We start from the raw sequence: 24,525 nt of genomic DNA, 5'->3' as shown, positions 1-24,525 counted from the left end.
TACCCTCTGGCTGAACATTATTTTCCCATTTTAATAATTCTTCTTGGTGTGATGTCCAACAACTGAAAAACAACTTCCTTCACAGAAATTTTCTTTCCTTACCAAAGTATTGCATGAAATAGCTTTTCCCTCAAAATCCTTCCTCAGAAAATCCTGCTGCAGAAGAGGAGGCTGAACTGGGCACAGAGCAGGAGAGGGTCTCGATCCTGCAAAGCAGCACCTGTACCTGGCACTCAGCTCTCAGGGCTCCCAGTTAATGCTGGGAGAGGTTGCCTGGAGGGGCTGTGGATGCCCCACCATGGGAAGTGCTCAGGTCAGGCTGAATGGTGCTTGAGGAAACTGAGCTAGGGAAAGGTCACAGAACCATTTAGGTTGGAAAAGTGGCTTCAATTGGGATAATTTTCTTCCTAGTACCTGGTGAAATGCTGTGGCATTCATATCCTCTGAAAAAATTCCTTCGCTTAGGATTTTTCTCTTCGGAAGCTGAGAGGCCTCAGAGAAAAACGGAAACAATTCATATCTCATTTGTTTTTTCTTTGTTTTGTTCTTGTGGAATGTGTTTGAAGATTGTTTACTCACAGGTGACTGTTTCATTGGATTCTGGTGCAAGTTGTTTTAGCTCTGTAGCCAATTGGTGCCAAGCTGTATCGAGACTCTGGAAAGAGTCATGAGTTTTTATTATTATCTTTTTAGCATTCAGTAAGTATCTGTCCTGTATTTTTTAGTATGGTATAGTATTTTTTAATATAATATAATATTATAAAGTAATAAATTAGCCTTCTGAAAACATAGAGTCAGATGCATCATTCCTCCCTGCCACGGAGTTCCCTGCAAATACAGTAAAGTGCTGTGTTTTAGATTCAATATGAGAATAATGTGGATAACACAGATGTTTTGGCTGTTGCTGAGCAGTGCTTACCCTAAGTCAAGGGCTTTCAGTTTCCTCTGCTCTGCCAGTGAGGAGATGCACAAGAAGCCAGGAGCAAGCACAGCCAGGCCAGCTGATCCAAACTGGCCAAAGGGATATTCCACAGCATAAAGTGTTGTGATCAGTACATAAACTGCTGGAGCTGGACTAGGAGGGGCTCATTGCTGCTGAAGGATGATTTCCCGAAATCCCTTCATACCCAAGCTGTGATTCTATGAATAAAATTTGTGTATGTTTGTATATTGTGTTGGTGTTCTGCAGATTTTTATGAAGAAATACACCAACGTTTTCTGCACTCCTGGTGTGGGTGATCACTTTGCAGAAGGCTGGTGTGCTGGTTCCAGCTGCAATCGAGGTAATTTTCTTCGCAGTAGTTGGTATGGGGCTATATTTCAGATTTGTGCTGGAAATTGTGTTGATAATACAGGAATGTTTTAGTTGCTGCTGAGCAGTGCTCACACAAAGCCTCTCACCCCACCCCACCTGTGAGCAGGCTGGGGGTGCACAAGGAGCTGGGAGGGGACACAGCTGGCACAGCTGGCCCAAGGGATGCTCCACACCACCTGGTATCATGCTCACCAACAAAACTGGGGGGAAGGTTGGCCAGAGGCTGCTGCTGCAGCACTGGCCAGGCATCACCCCAGTTGGTGAGCAATTGTTTTCATTTGTGTCACTCTTTCTTGTGTTTTATTTCTCTCTCTGTTTCATCTTTCCCTTCATTACCTATTTTTTTTCTTTTTTGAGAGACAGCTCTGGTCATGACTGCAGTGATGGGGTGGCATGGGAAGCTGGATCCACACACCCCTGAGACAGGGGACATGAAGCACCATTCCCTAAGGGGACCAGTAACATTAAAGGATGGGCAGCTCTGCTTTGTCTTGCCAGTTGTAAATTTGATTCCCTATGCAGTCAGAAATGACCTTTAATTTCTTTGAAATAAAAATCTGTGCAAATATGGTGAGTAATTTGCATACACAATGTGATATCTAGTTTTATATCCATTCCAAATATGAAAGGATATTAATGCAGTGGAGTGGGCACTTCCATCTGATAATATAAAATTTCACTGCAATTCAGCATAGAAATCCATCAGAAAATCTCATAACTCTCAAAACTGCTATCTGTGTTTAATTCACACAGGTCGTGGCATAAAGCCTTAATCTGACATGCAAATGAACATAAATCTCTGCATAATACTCTCTCTGCACAATCATCATTGTAAATGTGCCCTCATCTTTAGTACCCCACAATAAAGATCTATTCTGACAAGACAAAGCCCTGCTGATAACTCCTGGAAGTCACCTAATGAAAGACTTTAATGAAAGTCAGTGTCATGACAAAGGGCTTTTTCCCTCTGCAAGGCATTTCAAGCCCACAAGGTGCAGCTGTTAGCTCTCTTCTAGAGCGTTTCATGCCAAGGATTCCTGGCTATTAGACTGGCCACAGTCCTCTGATTTTGGGGATTTAATTCTTATCCCATGTCCTGTGTGCCCTGTACACAGAGCCCTATAAAAACACACCACCTGACTGGTTCCCAAAGCATCTCCTTTCAGAACTGTATCTCCTGTGAGAACACACCGTCCCAAAACAGTTGGTTTGGCAGGGGGAGGAGTTGGTTGCTGTTCTTGTTGGTTTGGTTTAGTTTTTTGGTTGGTTTGTTTGGATTTTTTGTTTTATTTTGGGGTTTTTTTTTTATTTTTTTTGTTCTGTGCACAAAGAAGCCAGCAGACATTATGCTTCAACCTTATCAGCAGGTGAAATTTTGGGTTTGCTCTTTTTTAAATTTTAAGTCATTGATAACATGACCAGAACACTTAAGTAAAAGCTCTGGAAGACCATCCACTACTGACAGGGAGAAAAAGAGATTAATTTAAATTTGCTCCAGCCAACCACCCCTGTTGATAAACCCATTGCAGAGGACAAAGCCTGAACAACTTGGGCCATGGAGGAAGGAACCCCAGAGACTACTAGAGCTCATCCTTGAGTGCTAACAGGAACTTGCAGGAGGGGAATACATGCTTCAGCTGAAAAAAATGTAAGAAGCTAAGATTCAACTGTAACTTCTGTAGGCACTGAGCTCAGTGAGAAGACTGAAACGTGGTGATGAAAGCCCAGTGAAAAACATTTCAAAATCTCCAAGCAATATTAAACTGAAGAAATAAAACCACCAAATTTTAAGGTACATATGTATGGAAGATATCATCACTTTCTCAGTGTTGCAGAACAATTAAAATGAAACCCAAAAATCAGCTGATTAGCACAACAGATACTTTCAGAATCATGTGATAGGATAAAAACCCCAAATATCAGACTGTATCTATTTCTCACATAATATGAGAAAATACCAGTTTAATTTATGTAGTGTGAAAGCTGACAATATGTTCTGCAGTTTTGTTTAAATAGCTAATGTTCTCACATTAGCTGTAAATGAATTTTGACACTAAAAATAAATGTAATAATGTGAAATCCAATAATTCAAGATGCTGCTGACCAGGACTCATTGCTACCTTACTGTTCCTAGTGCAGCCATGAAAAATTAACTTTGGTAGAATTTTGGGGTTTAATTTAAAAATTTAGTTTAAAAACAATGTCTGAATTTGCACAGAAATGTATGGAGGTTTGATTCTAATAGAAAAAATATTCATTTTCTTTAAAAATAACATGTTTCCTCTCATCTTTAAAAATAAAATGTGTCTTTTTACAGTTTTGTAATCTGACATGAATTTGAGCTTCAAAATGGAAACACAAAAGAATGTTTAGCTTGAATTTCTCTATAATTTCTCTATCTTCATGATAACCAAATATGGTAATTTACACGATGTGCATTTTAAAACCAAAAGTGAAGCAAAATGTAATTTCAGAACGAAAGATACATACTTCATCTTCTCAGGAAGGTAGAAAGTTCAATTTTGATTTTAGTAAAATAAAAACTACAACCGAATGTAACACCGTAATGTAATTTCTGGAGGAAAAAAATTTGGTTTCCATTAAAAGAACCTTGAAAATCCTTGGTGTGGAGCTCCCAGTGAGCTCCCCAGGCTTGAGGCACTTTAGGAGTGCTCCAGAAGAAAAGCCCAGTTTGTGTGTCTGGTCCGTAATTGAACTTCAGAAGCTGCAGAGGCACTGCAGTGCATGCAAGCCATGGCAGTGAGAGCAGTGCTGCCTGCAAAGCAGAGCAGCTGCAGCTCCTGCACCTCAGCCCCACTGGGGCACCCAGCACGCCGACCTCTGCGGCACGACAAGGACACAGCTCTGCACCACGCTGAGGTTTCTGCAATGGTTTCTCACTGTAAAATAGTTTCCCTGTGTGTTACAGCCTGCTGACCAAAGCTCCGGCCCCCAGCTCAACAGCTCAGTTTGGTGGCTGCCTCTACAATGTTCTGCACCATTTGCAGCGTCAGGGAAAACATTATTTAAAAATACAGTAGTGCTGAAAGGTCTGGCTGCAATATAATGTGATGCAAGACAAGAAGTATATACAGCATGACCCTTGTTGGGCAATTTCTGGACACACCAGTAAACTCTGATAAGCAAAGAGAGGTGATTTGGGGGTGCACTCACAGGCTGATGAGGTAATGTAAAGCCACCCAGGGGAAATCTCCCCGTAACAAAATCATTGCAATAGCAGTAAAAACCCCTCTCACAGGAATGTTGCAGCACAGACCAAAAAAAAAAAAAAAAAAAAAAAAAAGAAATCAAATGCCAGCTCATCTGAAGAGCCAAATATCTATTTTCAAGCTTTAGCTCTGAAGCTGAAATATCATATTTAGAATAATCAGAAAGGTCAGAGAGATGAGAAATAAAACAATCAGCAGGAAGCATAAGGCACATTTCTCTTTGGATTCTCACCTCTGTAACACTTTTCAAAATCCCTCTTCCTTCCACAAACTAGGGATAAATTACTCATTCATCTGAGTCAGGAGTTCTCCTGCTGACTCTGCCAGAACCAAGCTCTCAGTTGGTGCCTTCTGCCTCCACTGCAGATCCAGAAACTTGTCCACACTCCTGGGCCATGCATCTCCAGAGCCTCTGGCTCCCTGCATCACTGCACCCCTCCATCCCTGATAGAGGCTGCCCCTCCTGCTGCACTCTGCATGGTAACTCTTGCCAGCTTTTGCATTAGATGTGCCACCCTTGTTAGCCATCACCAGCCCTCAGTGCTTTGGTAGGCTCCAGAGGACACTGAAAGGCCCTTTCTTTTTGTCCAAGTTCAGTGAGCCCTGCTGTTTTGCTGATTCAAAGTGTTTTCTTTTGCATTTAGTAAGGATCCTGTAAGATCTGCTGGCAAAGCATCTTGAGAAGTGAAACTGCAATGTATGTATTTGTAAATGATGCAGGGGAACCTGGGGACCCAGATTCAAATGTGCAGAGTCATTTCTATTGTGGATACCAATGATAAGCCAAAAAAAGAAAAAAGCAAATACTCCATATCTAAAATGCCTTAGAAGGGATATCCATTAAATTTCAGGACAATCCATATTGAAATGGATTTCTGACAATGGATTTCTGATCCAACCTTCTGAACGTCCTCCTGCTCCTGTGTGCAGAGCACCAGACCAGCACACAGGTACCTGCAGCCATGCTCCTCAGCCTGCCACGCTGCAGGAAATGCACCATTTCTTGACAAGAACGAGCAATGCACGCTTACCAAGTTCAAGAAGTCAAAAGAGGTGATAACCTCAGTGACTTTGACCCCAAGTTTATTTTTAAAGGTGTGAAAAAAGCCAAAATACTCTTCAGTTCACCTCTCCCAGCGTGCTGGAGGGCACAGCTGATGTTCAAGCAGCTTCCCAGGCGCTGCTCTTACCACCAGAGGGAGTCCCTGGAAACCAGCACTGGAGGAAGCAGAGTTAAAATTCATGTTTTCTACAGAGATCTCCGGAATACTAATCAAGACCAACAGATAAAGCAATCCATGCAAATCTGATTGACGGTGATTGCTTGGCAGGGTTTGGCTTTTTTGTCAGCAGAGGTGGAGCAGAATTTCAAAGGCACCATCAGGACCTGAATCACGCTGTGTCCTCCTCAGCTGTGCAGCTGAGCACATACAAGGGCAAAGGCTGGACGCTTGGGGGACTAAAATCACCTATTAGGAGATTACTTCCTTCCTGAACTGCAGTATGGCCCCATGCTGCTCCATTCTATCACTCAGTTTGCTCCCTGCTGTGTGGCAGGGACTGTGCAGCTTGTTGGGCCAGCAGCCAGCAGCACAGGACTGCAGCCATCCACCTCCAGGTGAGCCCTCCTCACCCCAAAATGCACAATTATTGTAAACTAGCTGCCCAGCATTTAAATGGCTGAAGTTCAGTTAAATGAATCCCATTTTCAGCTGTGTTGCTTCATTAGAATTAACTGGAGGAATCACGAGTCATTGCCACAAGGCTCTGGGATTCTGCTTGCAACACAACCTAGAGCTTTCGAGTCCCTGACTTGGTGAAAAATAAGATGCTGGATGGCCACAGAGAGTCACCTAAGAAGGCCATTAACAGACTGAGTGAGCTGCCCAGGGATTACCAGGCAGCAGAGAAGCTGCTCTACATGCTTTGCTGGCAGCAGCATATGGCGATTCACTCGGAATTAAGCAGACTTTCCCCTCAGCTGAGCCTCCTGCCTGAGAGGGTTCCAGAGCCTGCCCCACCTCCCCAGCTGCATCACTGGCTGTCTCTGCACAGTCCCCTGGTCCTGAACACTGCTTTGACCACAAACAGCTTTTTAGTGAGTGCTGTTTGCACACTGAACTATGGCACATAATGACAGTATAGTTTCAAAAAGAAATTCAAAATACTACCAATTTTATCAGTGAAAAATCCTCTTAGCCCAGCAACTTATTTCTGACTTCAATCTATATGTTTGAACATCTTTCTAAATTCATTTATGGTGAATTTATCTAAATTCACTTATGGTGAACACTCACTGGTATAAAATAAAAAAAAAATTCATGCAAAAAGCCCATCTGTTTGCAGAGCTCAGGCAGTCAGAGAAGTGAAAATCTGATGTGCACTATCATGTGAACACACATATGGACATGCACAATACACATGTATTCCTGGGAGCTCTCATTAACTGTCCCAAGGAAATCCACAGAGCATCACTAAAGATACACATTAGTTTTCAGGTCCCTAATTTATTATTGTTAAACCAGAGGTTTAAGTATCATTATAGTTACTAATTAATTACACCATAATTAGAAATCATTATTTCACTAATTAGAAAGTTTGGAAGAAGATGATAGTAAAATTGTCAGGGACCAAAGAAGGGTTCTTAGCATCAATCCTTTATAGTCAGTGATGAGAAAGAAAGGGAGAATGGGATGAATTTTGCCTTTAGGGACACCTAATACATAACTGACTGTACCAAGAGCCTCTGTTACTGTTTCTTGAGCACACAGATATCCCAGCTCAGGCACAAAACCCAGTGCTACAGATGCTTATAGTCCAACTCCCATTGACAAGAAAATCATGGTCACACTATTACTAACTGCTAGGACTGGGATCACAGCTGGGGGAGTAGATGAGTTACTGTACAGAGACAAACTATTATAGAGCCTGGCTGTTAGCTGAGAACACAGAAAGTCTATTAAATAAAAAGAAGCAACCAAGGCCCGGCTGGACAGGGCTTTGAGCAACTTGATCTAGAAGAAATTGTCCCTGCCTATGGCAGGGGGCTGGAACTAGGTGATCCTTAAGGTCCCTTCCAACCCAAATAATTCTATAAATGTTCTCCAAATGAAATCTTGCCAAAATCTGGCCTGTACTGCTTGCACAGAAATTACTGGACTTGTTAAATTTTGACAATGAATTTTTTCACTAAGGTAATATATTCTTCTGCCACTGACTATAGTGAAAAAGCCACAGTGAATCTTCTATCACTGAGCTCTGGGAGCTTTTCCAGTTTGCACTACACTCAGAAAAACGGGGGTTTGAAGGCAATGGGGCAAGGGAATCTTACTAGCACAAGTCGACGTGTGCAAGTCTCTCTTAAATCTCTCGATTTTTTTTCCCCACACACAGTTTCCTTCCTGAAGTGGTTTTGATTTAGTGCAGAAGAGTTCAGCACAGCAAAAAGCATCAGCAAGAGGCTCAAGAGCCTTTAGGTTTATAATGCTCTTCAGAGAACAGAGGCACCTTTTGTTGTTGCAGACGTTGGACAGCAGCTCCGGCTCTGAGCGGGGTACAATGGAATCCTGCAGGAAAGTGGCTGAGAGGCACACAGGCAACATGTCATGGGTCTTTATTTGCATAACACTGTGAGAGCACTTCAGTGCCCTGGAAAACTTTCTGCCGTGGATCCCTACCATCTGGGGGACTGAAAAAATGCCTACTTCTGTAGAGCAGAATAATTCAATAACGGTTTGATACTTCCTGACAGATGAATAATGGCAATGATATTTACAGTTCTAGCACTGAAAGGAGTCTGTAATCCCAGTTTATCTATTCACCAGCAAATCAATTCACCTGCTGTGCTTCACACAGCTGGAGCCAAGCTAATACAGAAGATTAACCAGTTTTACTCACTGCTTCTCCTGCCTGGGCCAACTTCTTTCAGTTCTGGTTTGAAACATGTTTCTCTTAATGTGAAGTGTACCCAGGTTCCTAGAAGCTGGTTAGAGCCTAATGCTAATAATGCAAGAGTTGTGGGCTCCATCCCTGTATGGGCCATTCCCTTCAGAGCTGGATTCAATGATCCTTGAGCCCTTTCCAACTCTGATCCTGTGAAATGTCATATATCCAATTAGGAAGCCCAGGTTAACCTGAGAAGAGGGCACCTGAGCAGTTGGGCAGTCAGGGGAAGACTGCAAGCAAGTGCCTGTTATTCCAGGAGAAGTTTAGTTATTTTGGAAAGATGGGCAGAGGCCTTGTATGAGGACTGTCATCCCCCTCAGAAGAGGAAGAAGTTGTTTTGGGAATTAAACACAACGAGTGGTCCTGTGGCTGAGCTGATATTTTACAGCTGGGGTCACAAGGGACTCCTGCCCTCACAGACTTTCACTGGCTGCTGCAGGAAAATAAATTCCCACCAAGTTTGCTGGGTAACATTTCATCCCTGTCCAAATGGCAAAGGAAGGAATTTATTCCAATAGTAAGCAATATACTAAAAGATTCTGTGTGCCATGTGGACTTTTCTGGAACAGTTTCAGTGATAAAGCAATGCAGCAGATGAAAGGAAAAAGCTCATCATCTTATTTGAATTTTCCCTCCCCCTTCATTGACTTACAAAGCACAGCAATTTAGATCAGAAACCCCCCTATCTGCACAACATTTCTGCGTGACTAAAGTTGATACTGAAACTGGTGTAGGCATGAGTCTGGAAACATTGTGAAATTTCTTTCTCTAAATCTTGTTCTGGTGTTTCTGAAAGATGTCAGTCAGAAAACAGTTATTCCCCTGGGAAAACTTTTGGGGTTTTTGTGTGTGTGTGGTTTTCTTTTAATTTTTTTTTTAATTTGTATTTTGTATTTTATTTATAATTTTTTTGTATTTTTCACAATGCACCCAATTAACCATTGCCTGCAGGCTGCTAGTTTGGCTAGCCCTAGGTGTCTGACCACATGGATCATATTTACACTAGTGAGTCCAAAAGTTTTTTGTTTACAAGTTCTCTATGCCGAGATTATCAATAGGAACAATGTCTGCAATGGCTTGATTCAAAGACCTGCAGCAGAATCCATGCTTATGGTTCTGCAAATGTCTATGCCTTCTGAAGTTACACACATCTTTAAATGTTATTAGCACTCTGAAAAGTAAAATTTGCACAGAGTACACCATCTTAGGGCTTTATAATCTGCACCAACACACCTGATAGTGTGGGAAATGAGTCCACAGAGCAGCATGCAAAGTACCTTGCATGGAGCATGGATCTGTTTACCCCAGCACAGTTTTGGAACCAGCTGGCTTCAAGTGGCCATTGTGTTCTGTGGTGGGTCCCTTCCATTATTGATGAGTTATTTTATGTATTATGCAGTGCTGTAAAGAAGATGAAGTCTTTTGTCTTCTGATACTGTGTCCTCTGTGGTGCTGGGAAGTCTTGGAGCAATATTATCAAAAAGAGACACTGCTTTGTAGAAGATGAATTCAGATGACTGAATTTCTCAGAAGTTACATTTTACTGCCACTGAAAAACTGAGGGATGCAGGACTAGCTGTCAAAATGTTAATGAAAAGATTAGCTGAATATAACATTAGAAAAAAATATAAAAAAGCCTGTGTACACTTTTGTCTGAAATCCAGTGCACCATAATCCTCACACACATCCTTCACTGACAGAAACCTTGCAAATACTTAGGGCGTCTAACTAGGAGAGAGAATGTATGGTACATTCTGTCACTTTATCTGCTATTTGATGAATCAAAGCTTTATTCTTTTATTTCTCCAAAGTGTTTTTCAAGGAACTTCCTCCCAGCGATAGAGACATGTCATCACTTCTGAAGGGATAAAAGTAGAATGACTGAAGGAATGGAAAAAGATCTCAAACTCCCAAGAACTTACTAAAATCAAGGAGAAATAATCCACAGATTATTAAGATCTTCTAACCAGAGCAAGAGGAGTGAGGAGCAATCCTTTTGACTACCAAAACATCCTCCCTGCAGAGGCAAGGCTGGGTCTGTGAAGCTGAAGGCACAGGGCTGAACTCTGCACCCTCCATGACCTATGTCTGTATTGTGTGGTCTCTAAGACACTTAGAACAAGAAAATGGCTTTCTTACAAGGAATAAATAAAGAAATAAATCACTATTAATCTTCTTCAAACCTCTCTTCTATTTCAAGCTTTTCTCCAAATTCTCTGTTCTTAGTCAGATAAGGCAGCTGACCTCTAACTATGATTAACTCTGCAATGAGCTTTCTGCATAAGGCATTTCAGCATGTGGTGTTTACATTTAGAAATGGAATTTTCATACATTCTAAGTGAACAATAACTATCTAAGCCCCCAGGGCACAGACATCAAAAGAAAAGCAGTTCACAAAACATTATATTCACTATGTCACAGGCAGCATTTACCAGTAGCACAGATCAGAGTCTTAATTCTTCTCCAAGAGAAGAAGTCTTTAAGCCATGGAAGCCCAAGATGCCCTCAGAACTGGTCATGCCAAGCCACAAAGCTGAACCACTGTCCCCTGATGCAACATGGGAACATGCAGGTGTTGCCAGCAACCAGCTGGGACTCAGTGTCTGAAGCAAGGAAACAAAGAAAGAAAAATATTAAGAATCCCTTTGCCCATCCCCAGAAAATTGGGGAACAAGAAAGGAGAGAAAAGAGTCTCATTCCCTCTCTCCCAGAAGGGTAAATACTCACTGGGAGAAGCACTGAGAGTACAGCTCCATTAAGCCCCGCAGAAAGTTGCCTTCATTACAGGCACCACTGGCTTTCCTACAAAATTATGGCAGGGAAGAACTTGCCCATTTTAGCTTACTAATCTTCTCACGTTATGTCCTGCTCCAATAACCATGCTGCCCTGCCACCAGTGATTGCATTTGGCAAATCTAGGAGCATGTAAGCCCTGAAAAGCATGAAACATCAAACAGCCTGTGGGCAGAATCTGTGTAAAATTCTTCCACAGTCTCCTGGGGCAGGAAGGGGTGAAGCTCTGCCCCCAGTGAAACCTGGCTGCAGATGACAAAGCAAGCTGGTGACACACTCCCTTGTACCAGGTAACTTATGCCAGCGAAAGGTCTGACTTCTCAAAATGGACAGCCATGAAAGAAAAACAATTAAATGGGAAGTTATTTGTCATATTAATGGTCTTACTAAATGACACCATTAAAGCACTGTAAGCAAGAGATTGGTAATGAGCAAGTCAGTGTTATCATTTGCTCTCATTTTGCAGGCTGGCTCAGGACCAACATTTCTCCTTTGGTTTCTAAGGGAGAACAGATTAAAGAGATGTATAAGGAAATCAAAGTAATTAGGCACATAAATAAGCTGGCAGGTAAACAACTGTGATTCAGCGAGGCAGCTGTCAACCTCTAAAGGAAGGATGGTGCATATTTGTAATATTTTGGTTTTAGTCCCATTTTATCTGATTTTGGATTACCCCTCACCTAACTATCAGCATCCTTACAAAGCACAAGAATGAGCCAGTCTGTGTTCACCTCCTTCAAGGCTTGCTTTGCCCACCCTGGGGACGTGCACTGGGAGAGGCTCCCACCACAGCACCGAGAACAGGGACACCTGTAAGGTGCCAGCCACGCCCATGGTAAGAGTATGGGTACATCCACTGCAGAAACACAACCAGCCAGACAGTTTAGGCTGTGGCTTTTCTCCCAACTTTTGGAAACTCTGGGGTGTCACACACCTGGGAAGACACCTGCCCCAACACTGATGTTGACAGGTAACCTGGGTAAACACAGTCTGGCTGGAGGATCTGATTCAGCCCATTTAACCTTTGGCTTTCAACCAAGCACTTGGTTTAGTTTTCACTCATGTCCTGCGCAGTCAGAACAGAGAGGTCAGTGCTTGTGGTTGTTCTTGGGCATTGCAGTTTCCCTCGTGAAGAAGGGGGACAGTACAGCAATTCCCATCACTAGCTCATAACTGTGTGTTCATTTGAAGTGACTCAGTCATTTGAAATCATCGCTACCTAAAAATTATTTCCAACTTCCCTAAAAATAGACTGCTACCATTTTTTCAAACTAATTCAGCTTAGTGCACCATTCAAAACCCCACACCATTAATTTGTGCCAAGACCAGCTATTTTCCCACATGTAAGAGTACCCTGACTCCACAACTGCTGAAGACATGATGCAGTCTCACATCTACTGCTGTAGTGTACCATGATTAATTTTAGTTTATGGCAGTGGGTGGTATAACGAAGGGAGAAGCAGCCATGGAAGCCAGAATCTATTCAACTATGGGAGGATCAGCAGTACTCAAATGTAATAATATCTCAGTGGGGAATATGGGAAAAAAACTAAACTTTAGAAATAGCACATGCCAAGTAGTGCACAGAGCATATTCCAACTTCAGAACAGCAGATAGGGTTTGCTGCCCAGTGAATGGGGCAGAGCGAGCCTCCGTTTCACCCTCTGGTTTTGGTTGAGGTTTTTATGAGTGTATGATACAAATGCACCCCTTAAAGCTGCCATCCATCTGCATAAGCACATAGGCAACTCTAATTCATGGATGCATAGACATAATAAATATGTTTTTTCCCCTAATGATTTTTCCATATGAAAAAAGCAGACCCTAATGCAGCATGCAGGCAGCAGAAGGGATGGAGTATGCAGGAAGTGGCAGTGCCTGAAAATATATATGGATATGTGTATTTGTGTGAATTCCTATTCACATTAATTCATGCCCACAAAAGCTTAAGGGCTATAGAAGCCAGGAAGAGCAGATATGAAAAAACATTTTATACCTTATATCCATTATGTACTTTTGCTGTCAATTTGCATGCTGAGATCACTGCAGCCACAGAAAAACTTATGATGATATAAAAAGCTTCATTCTAATCCATTATCAAGGTCTAGCTAATATTAAAGAGAAATACCTCTGCAAATAAATTTCATAATTTAAAAACAATGAAAAATGAGTGCTTCTGGAATTTGTTTCATAGACTCAGAGGTTTAAAAAAAAAAAAGCTGAAAATCCCTTTAATCAAAATTTCAGTTTTTGACAAGTTCGGCTGTAAAGAATGGAACAACTGACAATCTTTGAAACTTCTAACACTTTATGTATGAGACAAAAAGGGTTGCTGAGGACTGAATGTTTACCTGACCATTTTTTTTTGTCCAGATAATAAAATTTCTTATCTGTAACTGAATTCATGTCTTCGAATGTGACAACTACAAACTTTAAATACAAGCTCTTCAGCATGGACTGGATTTTAAACCTGCAAAGCATCTAAAACACACTTTTGGTGTGCTAAGGAAATGAATTAAAAAATACCCCCAAAAAAATCAAAAGGCAAATTTTTGCAGGCTATATATGCATAAACTTCTCAGAAACTGAATAGGCTTTTCAAATGCTCAAAAATTCTTTCTTAAAAATACCTGTTGCTCATTGCTAGGTGTAGCTTACATAATTTAAGGCAGTTTCTTGTATTTTAGCCTATGAGCAATAAATTCTTACCCTGAGACTTGTGTTTCCACAAGGCATCTCCCTGAAGCAAACTCAAAATCCTGCAAAAACCTCACTCCCTTTGACAGGAAGAGACAGATGGGAAAAAAAACCCAACCCAAATTTAAGGGCTTTTGGAAGAAAGGCAGACTCATCACAGGCATTAAACCAATCACTATACCCAGACCACAGTCAAAGTACCCAAATTTGGAGGTCTAAAAGGGCTGGTCACATCTGAGCACACAAAGAGCTCTGTACTCTTCAGACTTTCATGAGTTTAGGACTGGTGAATCTTGGCCAGATTTCCTCATGAAATCTCCTGCTGTGGCACAGCTACAGCTGAAAATGTTCAAGATGAAGAAAGCAGAATTAAGTCCTCAGTATTTCTAAATATAGCCGAGAATTAGAAATATGTCTTGATTTTTGATGAGTTATGCATTTGCCAGAATGCAAATAATAGAACAGAAATAGCAAAATAAAAAATCTGAACTCTTATATTACAAGTACACCTTTTAGTAAGACATATTTGTGTATTGAAGGTTGTCAGGAGACAATCTCCCTCTGAAGAGCTGCTGTCCATCACCAGTGATCACTGCAGTGAAACCTGGATGGCAACACGTGCTGCAAACCTTGACTCATCATGTTTGCAAAAGGAAAATAGGGTTGTGGTGTGTGTTTTTGCAGGAACAAAAAAAAATGACACCACACAAGGACTGCTCTGTTCCCAGCGCAGGTGCTGCAGAGAGGTCATAAGTGTATAACTGAGGGCAGTGCATCATCCAGGTACCACAAACCAGAAACTCGTTTCCACTGAGAAACCAGGACTTTATTTTGGCCCCAGTTCAAGCTAATGCAATGACAAATTCACAGAACAGCAAACTCCACCACAAAGTTCTTTTACAGTCAACATAGTATTCAATAACCAAGGTGCCCCACACTCCTCTTTTGGAAAGCTGATCCACAAGAGCCAATGGCTGAAGCTGGCCCAACACACTGGAAATACCAGCTCTGAGTCCTGTCCTGTCAGATTTTGCTAATTTTATTCTAGCTTCTGTTTACTTGAAGTTTTATTCTGCCATCTCTTACATAAAACAACATATATACAGATCCACATAAATCAGTGGGGCTACCTGCCTGCTTAGGCATTCCCAAATAACTGTTGATCTCCTATAGTGAGTTAAGGCACCATGACAAATGAGCAGAAAGGGAAATAACATCTGAAAACGTGCAATTCATGCCACAGCAAACGCTCATCTGAAGGCTAAGATTTTTTATTATCACGTGTGTTATAATGGCATAATATCCAATACAACTGCACCAGGTGATTGGTAACGAGCATGTTAAAAGGTCACAGATTAATTTACCTCCATCTTGTGAGTTCATGATATTCAGAGCAAACAGCATTGCATTGGAGAACGTGGTAGCCTCTTCTTTGCTTGCAAAATTCAAGCCATAGACCTGCCGTGCGTCGCGCCATTGATGAAAGGTAGGTGTTGCTTGATTGTACTTCAGTCCTTTCACAATTGAGTAATTAATCACTACCTGTGGTTTGAAACAGGGGTAAGGATTAACAATAGCTCTGTTTTCAGTAGGAAAAAAAGCCCCCAACCCTTCTGTGAAGGCTACCTAAATGGGTAGAGGCAGCTCCTACATGTCTGCACGGTAAGGCAGTGCTTGTTTCAGTGACAGAACACCCACATCTGGGGGTGACATTTACAACAGTTCAGCTCAGCCTCAGGGACTTGCAAGCCAGTTTTGCAAAATCTATTACCTGCTCGTGTTTTCTACAGCACCTCCACAGGATGCAGCTGTGCAGATGCTGCAAACAGCTGTCAGGAGCCAGGGCCAGCAACTGTTTCCATCTTTTGGAGGATGGTCATGCACAATTGTTAGAAAAAGAGCCACACAGAGCTCTTGGCACTAACCCTGCCCTATAGCACATAAATGTTTGACTCATTGCACCAGTTTTGCTTTCCTTCTCCCACGTGTCTGATCACCACCAGCTTCTTGTGCTTAGTTTTTTTCTTTAGAATCAGGCAATGGCAAACCCAGACAATCATTCCTCTCCCACCTTCTCCCTGGATGTTCATGTGGTGTTTTCCACATAAGAGGTGACTGCAGCAGAAGGCTGGTTTTTTTGAAATTTAATCTGCTAAATACAATGCTTTGTTCATTCTTGGGCAGGCACCGGGACACCCAGCTAGACAGTACAGCTGGGATCCAGACAGAAACCTCCACTGCTAAAAGTGTCAGCGGCTCCAGCTAAGGGTGGAGAGGCAGGAGTGTCCACTGCACCACTGTACCACTTTGTACACAGAATTTTTGTTAGAGGTGGACCCCACATACCAGAAAACCTACCTTTTTTTTTTTTTTACAGTCTGACCAGCCTCTTGGAAAGTTTTCTGTTAACACCATGATTGCAACTAAAAAGCTTCAGTGTATTTAAATAGTCCAACAATATTTTTGATAATGACTGACAATTCTTAATTATATGGGCAGACTTTAACAACTAATTTCAAAGATTAATGACTCCTTGACTCCTAGCTCTGAGTTTTGAGTTTTCAGTGAATTGCCAGTTTAAACTGGGAGACAAACATTAGATGAGCACCTAATAAGGAACAAGTTGTTTTGCCCACATTAGTATTTTTGAAGGATAACACTGTCTCATTGATACAGTTAACAGATGTCTTGTAACTTTACTATATTAATGTACAAAAAAATTATGGAAACCAGCAAAGAAGTCACTAGACCCCAAGATGATTACAGATACACTATTATTTCCAGGATGCATTTACTTACAGAGCTAGCATTAGAGAGTGATGTAGAAGATAGTATTTGAATCCTTGGTCTAGCTTTAGGCACAAATATGATGGTCCAGCTGTTGCACTCAAACCAGTATCATTACTAAGGCTCCAAGAAAATGCATTGAGAAGCAATCAGACTACACTGCTTTTTTTGGACACATTTCATTGAGAAAGTCCTGACCTGTGAGCTAAATGAAGATGCAGCCCTCCACTGGGTATGCAGGCTCCCAAGAATGAGTCCCCTGGAAATGGGAACTGCATCACCAACGTGCTGCGTGGGGACACCCACACCAACTAGAATGAAGTGGAAACTGGTCACAGCAGAGGCATTGGACTTCCTCTTGCATCTGACAGCTTGGATAGCCTTTTCTGCTTGAAAAATGAGAACATCACCGCATTCTACTGAGCAATGGGAGAGCCTGTACCAATGTTGCTCACACTCAAAGAGTCTCTTGAGCATCAAGTATACCCATGACTGGATTTCTAAACCAACAGTTTTACCATGGATCAATTTTTAAGTCTTCCAACCATTTTTGAGTAGACCATGCAAGGGAAGACTTAGGCAGTATCGCTGAGGAAAAGTTTAGAAAGATTGTGAGCTTCTACCAGGTTTTCAAAGTGAGTTTTTCTCACCAACTCACAGAAACCTCTGTTTCAAAGGACACCACTATCAAAGCTCAAAGAGCACCAGAGGGTGCAGTGCAGCTGTATAATGAAAGGCAGAAATTGTAAAAACCTATGCCAAAAATCATTTAATGGAAGTCAGGTAAACTGTTCAAAACCTGCTTCCAATGAACTCCAAGTATCTGCATTGTTCTGAGGGTTAGATCCTTTTAATTGAAGAAAGACAGAACGTGAATGTTGACCTTCAGTAATCATCAGGATGCCCACACATGTAATATCTTGTCTTCAAACTCAAATCAGAGTTTACTGAGAAGTGAATCACTGGGAAATGAAACTTAAAACAGCCAGATTTTCATTTTTATCTCCTTTGGCTTGTGTTTACAGAAAATGAAAAAAAAAGAGGAGGGGATCCCCTGCTGTTGTTAAGAATGAGTGCACAAAGGTGTCTTGTACAGATGGTGTGGAAACTCTACAAGGCACATGATCATGAAGAAGTGCTTCAGAGCAGTAATTAAAATAAAGAAGGTCTGCCTGTTTGAAGCATAGGTGTTTTTTACAGGTGCTTCTAAGGGATCTTTACTGTAAAGCTTCATATGTCAGTAAGAGAGCACATCTGCCAGGCTGAGCAGACCAAGAGTTCATCCTTTAATCTTCAGCTCCAGTCTACAATATGTGTACTGGAGAAGCTCTCACTGGATGAAGAATCTTGAAGAATCTTGAAGAAATAAATCATAGATTTGTCATGGCAAACAGTTCTTCCTATAACTCTTCCCTTAGAATTTGACTTAAAAGCTGAAACATGACATTTTATATGCCACTTTTTTTTCCTTTTCAACCTTCTTTTAGTATTTTATATCCTGAAACAATGTAGTCTTACTCATATATCTTACTGATATAAATGTCTGTGTTATTTTGAAGCCTGTTAAATTCTGTATTTCAATGATCTTATATGGCAAGGAGTTTCACAGACCAGTCATACATAGTATTACATTGACATGTTTCAATGTTCCCATCACTATAATGTTTAAAACAAAAATATATGCTTCACTTCTACCCCGGACTCTCCTTCACCCTTTCACCTCAGTTTCAGGTGTAGGCTCCCTGGGAGCGACAGGGAATTTTAGAATCTGTACAAAAGCTCAAAACCAAGAAGCCCTTTCTTTTGACTGTGGAGCTGTGAGCTGTCAGCAGTGACGATGGTGGTGGCTGGTGGGACTCACAGGAATGGGGCTAGAGGGGACAGAGTGGGCTTCAGGGAAGAACCTGAGGTGCAAACACAGCCAGGATCATGGGAAGAGTTCCCACACAGGCCTCACCACCAACACTCTTGCTTATGGAATGAGGACAAGACAATTGCTTGTTTCTGCCGTGCATGAAATGGTTCAGTAGCTTGGGCCCTGCCATGCTACCAGCACTCAGGCTCATCTCTCAGGGAGAAGCCATGACTGCTAAAACAGCAAGGATATAAAAACTGCTACAGCTGAGGCTAGATTCTTTACTTCTGTAGGCAGGCCCAAACCTGATGAACTTCTAATAAGTTACAACAGTGATTAATTGGTTCTTTCTTTTCAAATATTGTGGTTAGCTTATATCACAAGAATCCTGTCCCTGTTTCAGTTTTGGCTTGGCTTCACATGTAAAATGTCTCACCTTCCCCAAGGCCTTGTTTCTACATTCACTTCTCAGCCACATGAACACAGCAGCCCCTCAGGAGATGTGATTCACTTCTGAGCTGCACCCTCCTCCCTGCCTGTTTGTTCAGCTTGTGCCTTTGGGTGATGAGATCATGCTGAGCTGACATCACTTGATGTAAAGTCCTAATTTTAAACCTTCACTTGATCAGGACTCCGCAATGGGGAGCTACTGCTTTTTATCTTTGTGAACTTCTTGCATGGTGACTGAAGTTCGCACACGTCACCTTTACAACAGGCCAGGTAACAACAACAGCTGGCAAGTTACAACATGGGCGTGAAAGATGGGATTGCCACCGTTGTCCCCAAGAATCACAGAATCACAGAATTGTTCAGGTCAGAAAAGACCTCAACGAACATCAAGTCCACAATGAAGGCCTCAAGGAAACATCAAAGCTGACGATGTTAAGCGATTGTAACTCTGATCTGGCCTCAGCTTCAAACCAGTTCTGGCCCCTGTGGCGGCTTCAAAGCTTCAAGCTTGCACCTGGGGTTTTCTGAAGGCTCCTGCTCAGGCCAGCATGAGGCTGTGCAAGGCTGCACCTTGAGCAGAGCAGAAAGGGGAGCTCAGGTCTGTAACCCAGCGCCGCCGCCACACGCGGTGAGCACCTCCCAGGCACACACAGGGAACCTGAGCTGGCGGCCACTTCCTGGGGGGAGAGCGACGCTCCAGTTCTGCTGCTCTACAAACCATATTTGTCTGTGGTGAACTTTTCAGACACTGCCAGTTAGAGAAGGAGATAAGGTGATAAGGAGATAAGGTAAGCAGAACACGAATACAGCGTCATAAGCTACAGCACACGCCCCAGAAAAGGGATAGAAAACAGAAAGACAGCTAGACAGAGACAAGAAAAGAAGTCTACAGAAGAAGATATGTGGAAAATATGTGGATATAAGAGATATGTGGAAAAACAGGATAAAAATTATAGAGAGATACTATTAAAAGTGTAATATAAACCAACAAAATTAAAAGGGAAATTAAGTCAGGCAGGGATGAAGCCACAAAGATTACTCTAGTCTGTGCCTTGAAAAAGAATTTGTAAGAAAAGTTTAAATTGTTCCTCCATGGTATTGATGTATTACACATTTTAAACTAGTTTCTCAACTCTTCAAAAATCTGTGTAGCTTCATCATATGCTAAATCACATTTTAGCTGAAGATTGGTCCTTTTCAGAAAAATATGTCTTTTCTGGCAAATCAACAGCTTCACTAAAGCCTCAGTTTCAGTGAGATTTAACAGAACCTGAGAGGAAGCATGAAATGGCTTGAACAGAGAATTATTTTAACTGAAATTCATTCCTATTCTCTTTAAATGCAAATACTTAGTAAGCCCGGCAAGCTTATGAATCCATGTCAGACTCATATAAAATATATTCTGAATCTTTCAGAGTGTTCCTTTGAATACTATTATGCTGTCTTGACTTTATTAATAATACTGGATTTTTGCAATCATATTTAAGGGGAACGCTTTGTTTCAGGCAGTTTTAGGCGACTAAGGTAAGTGACTATACTTTCTGTTTATTTGAAAGAGGATTTTTAGTCTTTGAACTCTAGAGAAATATATTCTTCTACCTGTTTCCTTCTGAACTGAGATGATTTTTAGATAGCATGCAGCATCTTCATAAGTTGGAACATTTGCAAGCCAATAAAATATTGCAGCTAATGCAAAGCATGTTTGAAGTGTTGCTTAAGATTTGACTTTTTAGTATGTCCTACTCTTCAAACTGCATGGTCTAAGACAGACCTCTGGTACTTAGTCTCCCTTACATATATACATATTGAATTTATGACTTCTGCTTCTTTTACACGAGCTATTCAGTTCCATCTTAGATTGCAGTCACATGAAAATAATTTACATTCACCTGCTGGCTATGCAAAATAAAGAACGAGCATGGACATTGTATTTCATTTATTTATGAAAATATTTTCTATTTCTGAATGGAACTGCTTTCATACACTGCCTTTGCCCTACAGAAAATAATAAAAGCAGTCACAAAACTTTTGGCAGATGTTTCAAAAGTGCACCGCAAGGAGCTGAAAATGTGCTCAAAACCCACCTATTTTTGTTCTGCTTTTCCTTTTTCAGAATGATGACTGTGTATAGGCATGGTGTAGCAAAGACATTATCATATCCAGTAAGCAACCTGAGCAACTTTTCCAGTTGGCCCAAGCACCTTTACAGCTGTAGCTGAGGATCATCAGCATGTCCACAAGCAGATGAATCCATACAAAATCTGTGGCAGCTGAGAGGTGGTGGTGTCCTGGCTCCTGCTCTCTAAGTTGGCCTGACCTGGCTCAGCTTGGCTGGATTTGCCCTGCCCTTGCCAATGCCACACCAGCAGCAGTGTTCACCTCATCTTCCCAGGGGGAAACTTCCCTCTTCCCACCTCTTCCTGATCCTTGTGCCACACAGAGGGCCCAAGGTGAGCACAAGAGGTGGGCAGGCTGGGCTGCCACTGCCAACCAGCCTCATGCCAGCACACGGGGGGAGCTCTCAGCTCTGCAATCCCTGCTCTAAAATGCAGGTACTGCACCACTACTCCACTCAAGTAAACTTTTGTTTGGGGTCTAATTGTGACACTCCGTGTGGGAGCTCTGGGGGCACGTGCTGCCCAGCACACCTCGAACCAGGCTGCCGGAGCCACGCCGTGGCAGCCCTGGGCTGAGCATCAGGCTTTGGTGGCCAACGGGGGTCTGATCCCAGTTCTGATAATCTAAATCCCATATTATTCCTTTAATACACAAGGAGGTCCTGCAAAATTAGTCCGCTGTAAATCAGATCACAGTGTGCGCCTAGGATTTTAAAGTGCATTACAAGGAACTAATTGCTTATCACAGCAATGTAACAACCATACTTTGTGGGACAGCAGTGCAGAACAATTGATTTTTATTTCTATTTTTAATATAGTACTAAGAACATGTAAAAAGTAATTTGGGAGGGAGCTAAGAGCAAAACCTGCAGAGTGAATAAGACTCATTTCACAAGAAAAAATTGGGTGGGGAGGGGGGAAGAAACAACATTTAAATCTCTTTGGCATCTACCAGACATTATTTTTTCAAATAAGCAGTAATAATATATTGTGTGTGAAAAAATTATACAAAACCTGACTTGCTGGAGTATAAACAGACTAGTAGACACCTTGCAGGGAGCAGGAAATGTTGCATTAGGTATAGAATTGAGCTTACCAAATGAGATCAAAGGTTAATTTACAGGAAACTTGATGTAGTTACTCACTTGTTGATCCTGCAGTTTAACTCCAACTACCCTGAAGGTGTTTGTGGCCGTGTTGTGGTATATGTTGATTCTGCTGAATCCCTGCTGTCCAGGTTTGATTGGCACCCATTTCTTACTGGTATCGTCATAGACCATAACTGAAGCTCGGGCTTGGCAAATACTCTGTTCACTAGGGAGAAAAACAAAAAAATCAGGAAAGAAAACAGTGATTTTGCTGCTTATTGCTTATTACTTACAACTTCTAAAGAAAAAAAACACAACAGAAACTATCAGTACTACTTTCAACATATGCTTTATAAGAGATCTGCTAACTCTTTGAATGTGATCTGTTAAATTAAAACTGACATGTTATGTGTTCACAGACTTAAAAACCTCCTGTATGCTGCTGTTTTGAACCAATAATCTATTTTATATAAAACATTAAGCCCTGAGAAATAACCTGCAACACATAAACATTATGAAAACTGTCCAGCAGCATGAATGCTCTATTTATTTTATGTATCTATTGGCAAGCAAAGCCTTTTACATTTGCATGAAAACCTACCAATATTTTACAGCTTGCTGACAAAACAAACGTGACACCCACAGCTGAGTTATACATTTAAAACTGGAAGCAAGCAGATCTTGGAGCAAAAGCCATGTTAGGTAAACTGAAGAAATCAATTAAGTTAATCCAGCTGACGCCTAATACCCAGACCCGCTGACGCACTTGGAAGTCCCAGAATACACGGAGCAAAACACACAGGAACACTTTTCTCCTTCATCCTAGTAGCAAAGAAAGTGGGGAAGGGGAATCCACAAACCTGGATGCATGCCAGCATTAAAGTATATTACCACTGTTTTGCATAGTATAAATAACTGGTTTTCTCCTTTATAGTCACAGAAATTCCTTAATACATTACCTCTTGTTTATTAGTCACATCCTGACTAATATACATATAGAGAAACATAATAAAACACACCCTTCCAGGACAATAAATGCCACTGGCAAATGCTGTGACATGTCAATACAGGTTAGAATTTCAGTTCCACTCTCCTGACCTCCCAGCCACTTTTCTTATATCAGAGGAAATACAAGTTGAAGAAAAAAAATGAATCCTGCAAATTTTTGAGGTCTTTAAATGTAACAGGGATTTTCAACAAGCAAATAGTGCACCTTATGATGCACTATTTGTTCAGTTAGTGCATCTAAATGAAACTGTGGAGATTTATGTCCTGCAAAAACTTTAAGTTCATGACTGTCCTGTTAACTTATATATAGGTATATATATCTCCCTTCCTCAGCCCTAGCCATATTAAATAATTTTCGACAATTCAATAGCAAGTCGTTAATCCGCTTTGCACACAAATCCTTTTCCTCCCTCTTTGTTTGGGTTTGCCTCCCTAGCATGCACACACACACACACACACACACACAGAGGAGAAGCTCCTGGGTGATGCCAAACCATGCTGTTGCACTGCCACTGTGCCAAATTACACCACTTGTAAATTTTACCAACTGCTGCACACCCAAACCTGCCTGACCCCATCACTGTCATCATTTTAATGAAAGGGAACACATTACTTCAAGTATTAAGAGGATCTGCGTTGATTACAGCAGCAATTTTCAATCTTTTCTGACCTGTGGGTCTCAAAAAGATTTCCAAGGCAGATGTATCCCCCATGGTACACTAAAGCCTACTGCCTCTGGCTTGTTTTGTCAATCACTTTGCACAGCCTCCAGGTAGCCCACAGACCTCCTCCAGGCTGTGAGTAAGAGCCTGGAAAGTCCTCACAGCATTTATAGAGGGAGCAATGATGCCAGCAGACATCTATATAAAGAACAAGGTAGGAAAATTCAGAATAAATTGTATTTTTATTGGGTATTATAGAAACAGCTAAATTCTGTTACCAGAGCAATATATTCAGATCAGAAGGACAAAACATTATTTTATTTATATTGGTCAGAATTCATAAAATCCAGCCCATCCACCAGTTGCTATTGCTTTGCAAGATACCTGGAGAAAAGCTGTGCCTTTGCTGATGTGCTTACCCAGCAAACACCTCTACCTCCTGTTTTTTAAGGTAAGCTAATGTCTTGTGGCAGCTCCTCCATATCTGACACGAGCAGCTGAGGGATTTGAGCTCCTTCCAGCCTGCCTAATCCCCCAGCTGCTGCAGGAGCTGCAGCCTGGCAGCAGTGGCAGCATTG

The 24,525-nt window shown here is 41.6% G+C and overlaps 1 protein-coding gene across 4 annotated transcripts in view; it reads right to left on the bottom strand.

Annotated features, from left to right (window-relative positions):
- Nucleotides 1–24,525, bottom strand: part of EVL (Enah/Vasp-like) — a 77,315-nt gene that overhangs the window by 46,303 nt on the left and 6,487 nt on the right. For all 4 annotated transcript variants that reach the window (XM_041400099.1, XM_041400108.1, XM_041400120.1 and 1 more), the window contains exons 2-3: nt 22,335–22,503; nt 15,345–15,522 (exon numbers count right to left, since the gene is read on the bottom strand). In XM_041400099.1, the coding sequence (XP_041256033.1) occupies nt 15,345–15,522; nt 22,335–22,503 (347 nt within the window). The remainder of the gene's footprint in view (nt 1–15,344; nt 15,523–22,334; nt 22,504–24,525) is intronic.

Source organism: Onychostruthus taczanowskii, unplaced genomic scaffold, assembly GCF_017590055.1.
Source record: "Onychostruthus taczanowskii isolate IOZ18803 unplaced genomic scaffold, ASM1759005v1 scaffold1, whole genome shotgun sequence".
In the NCBI taxonomy this organism is placed as follows: Eukaryota; Metazoa; Chordata; class Aves; order Passeriformes; family Passeridae; genus Onychostruthus; species Onychostruthus taczanowskii.
Note: the sequence above shows the minus strand (reverse complement) of the source record. Positions and strands in the feature narration are given on the sequence as shown.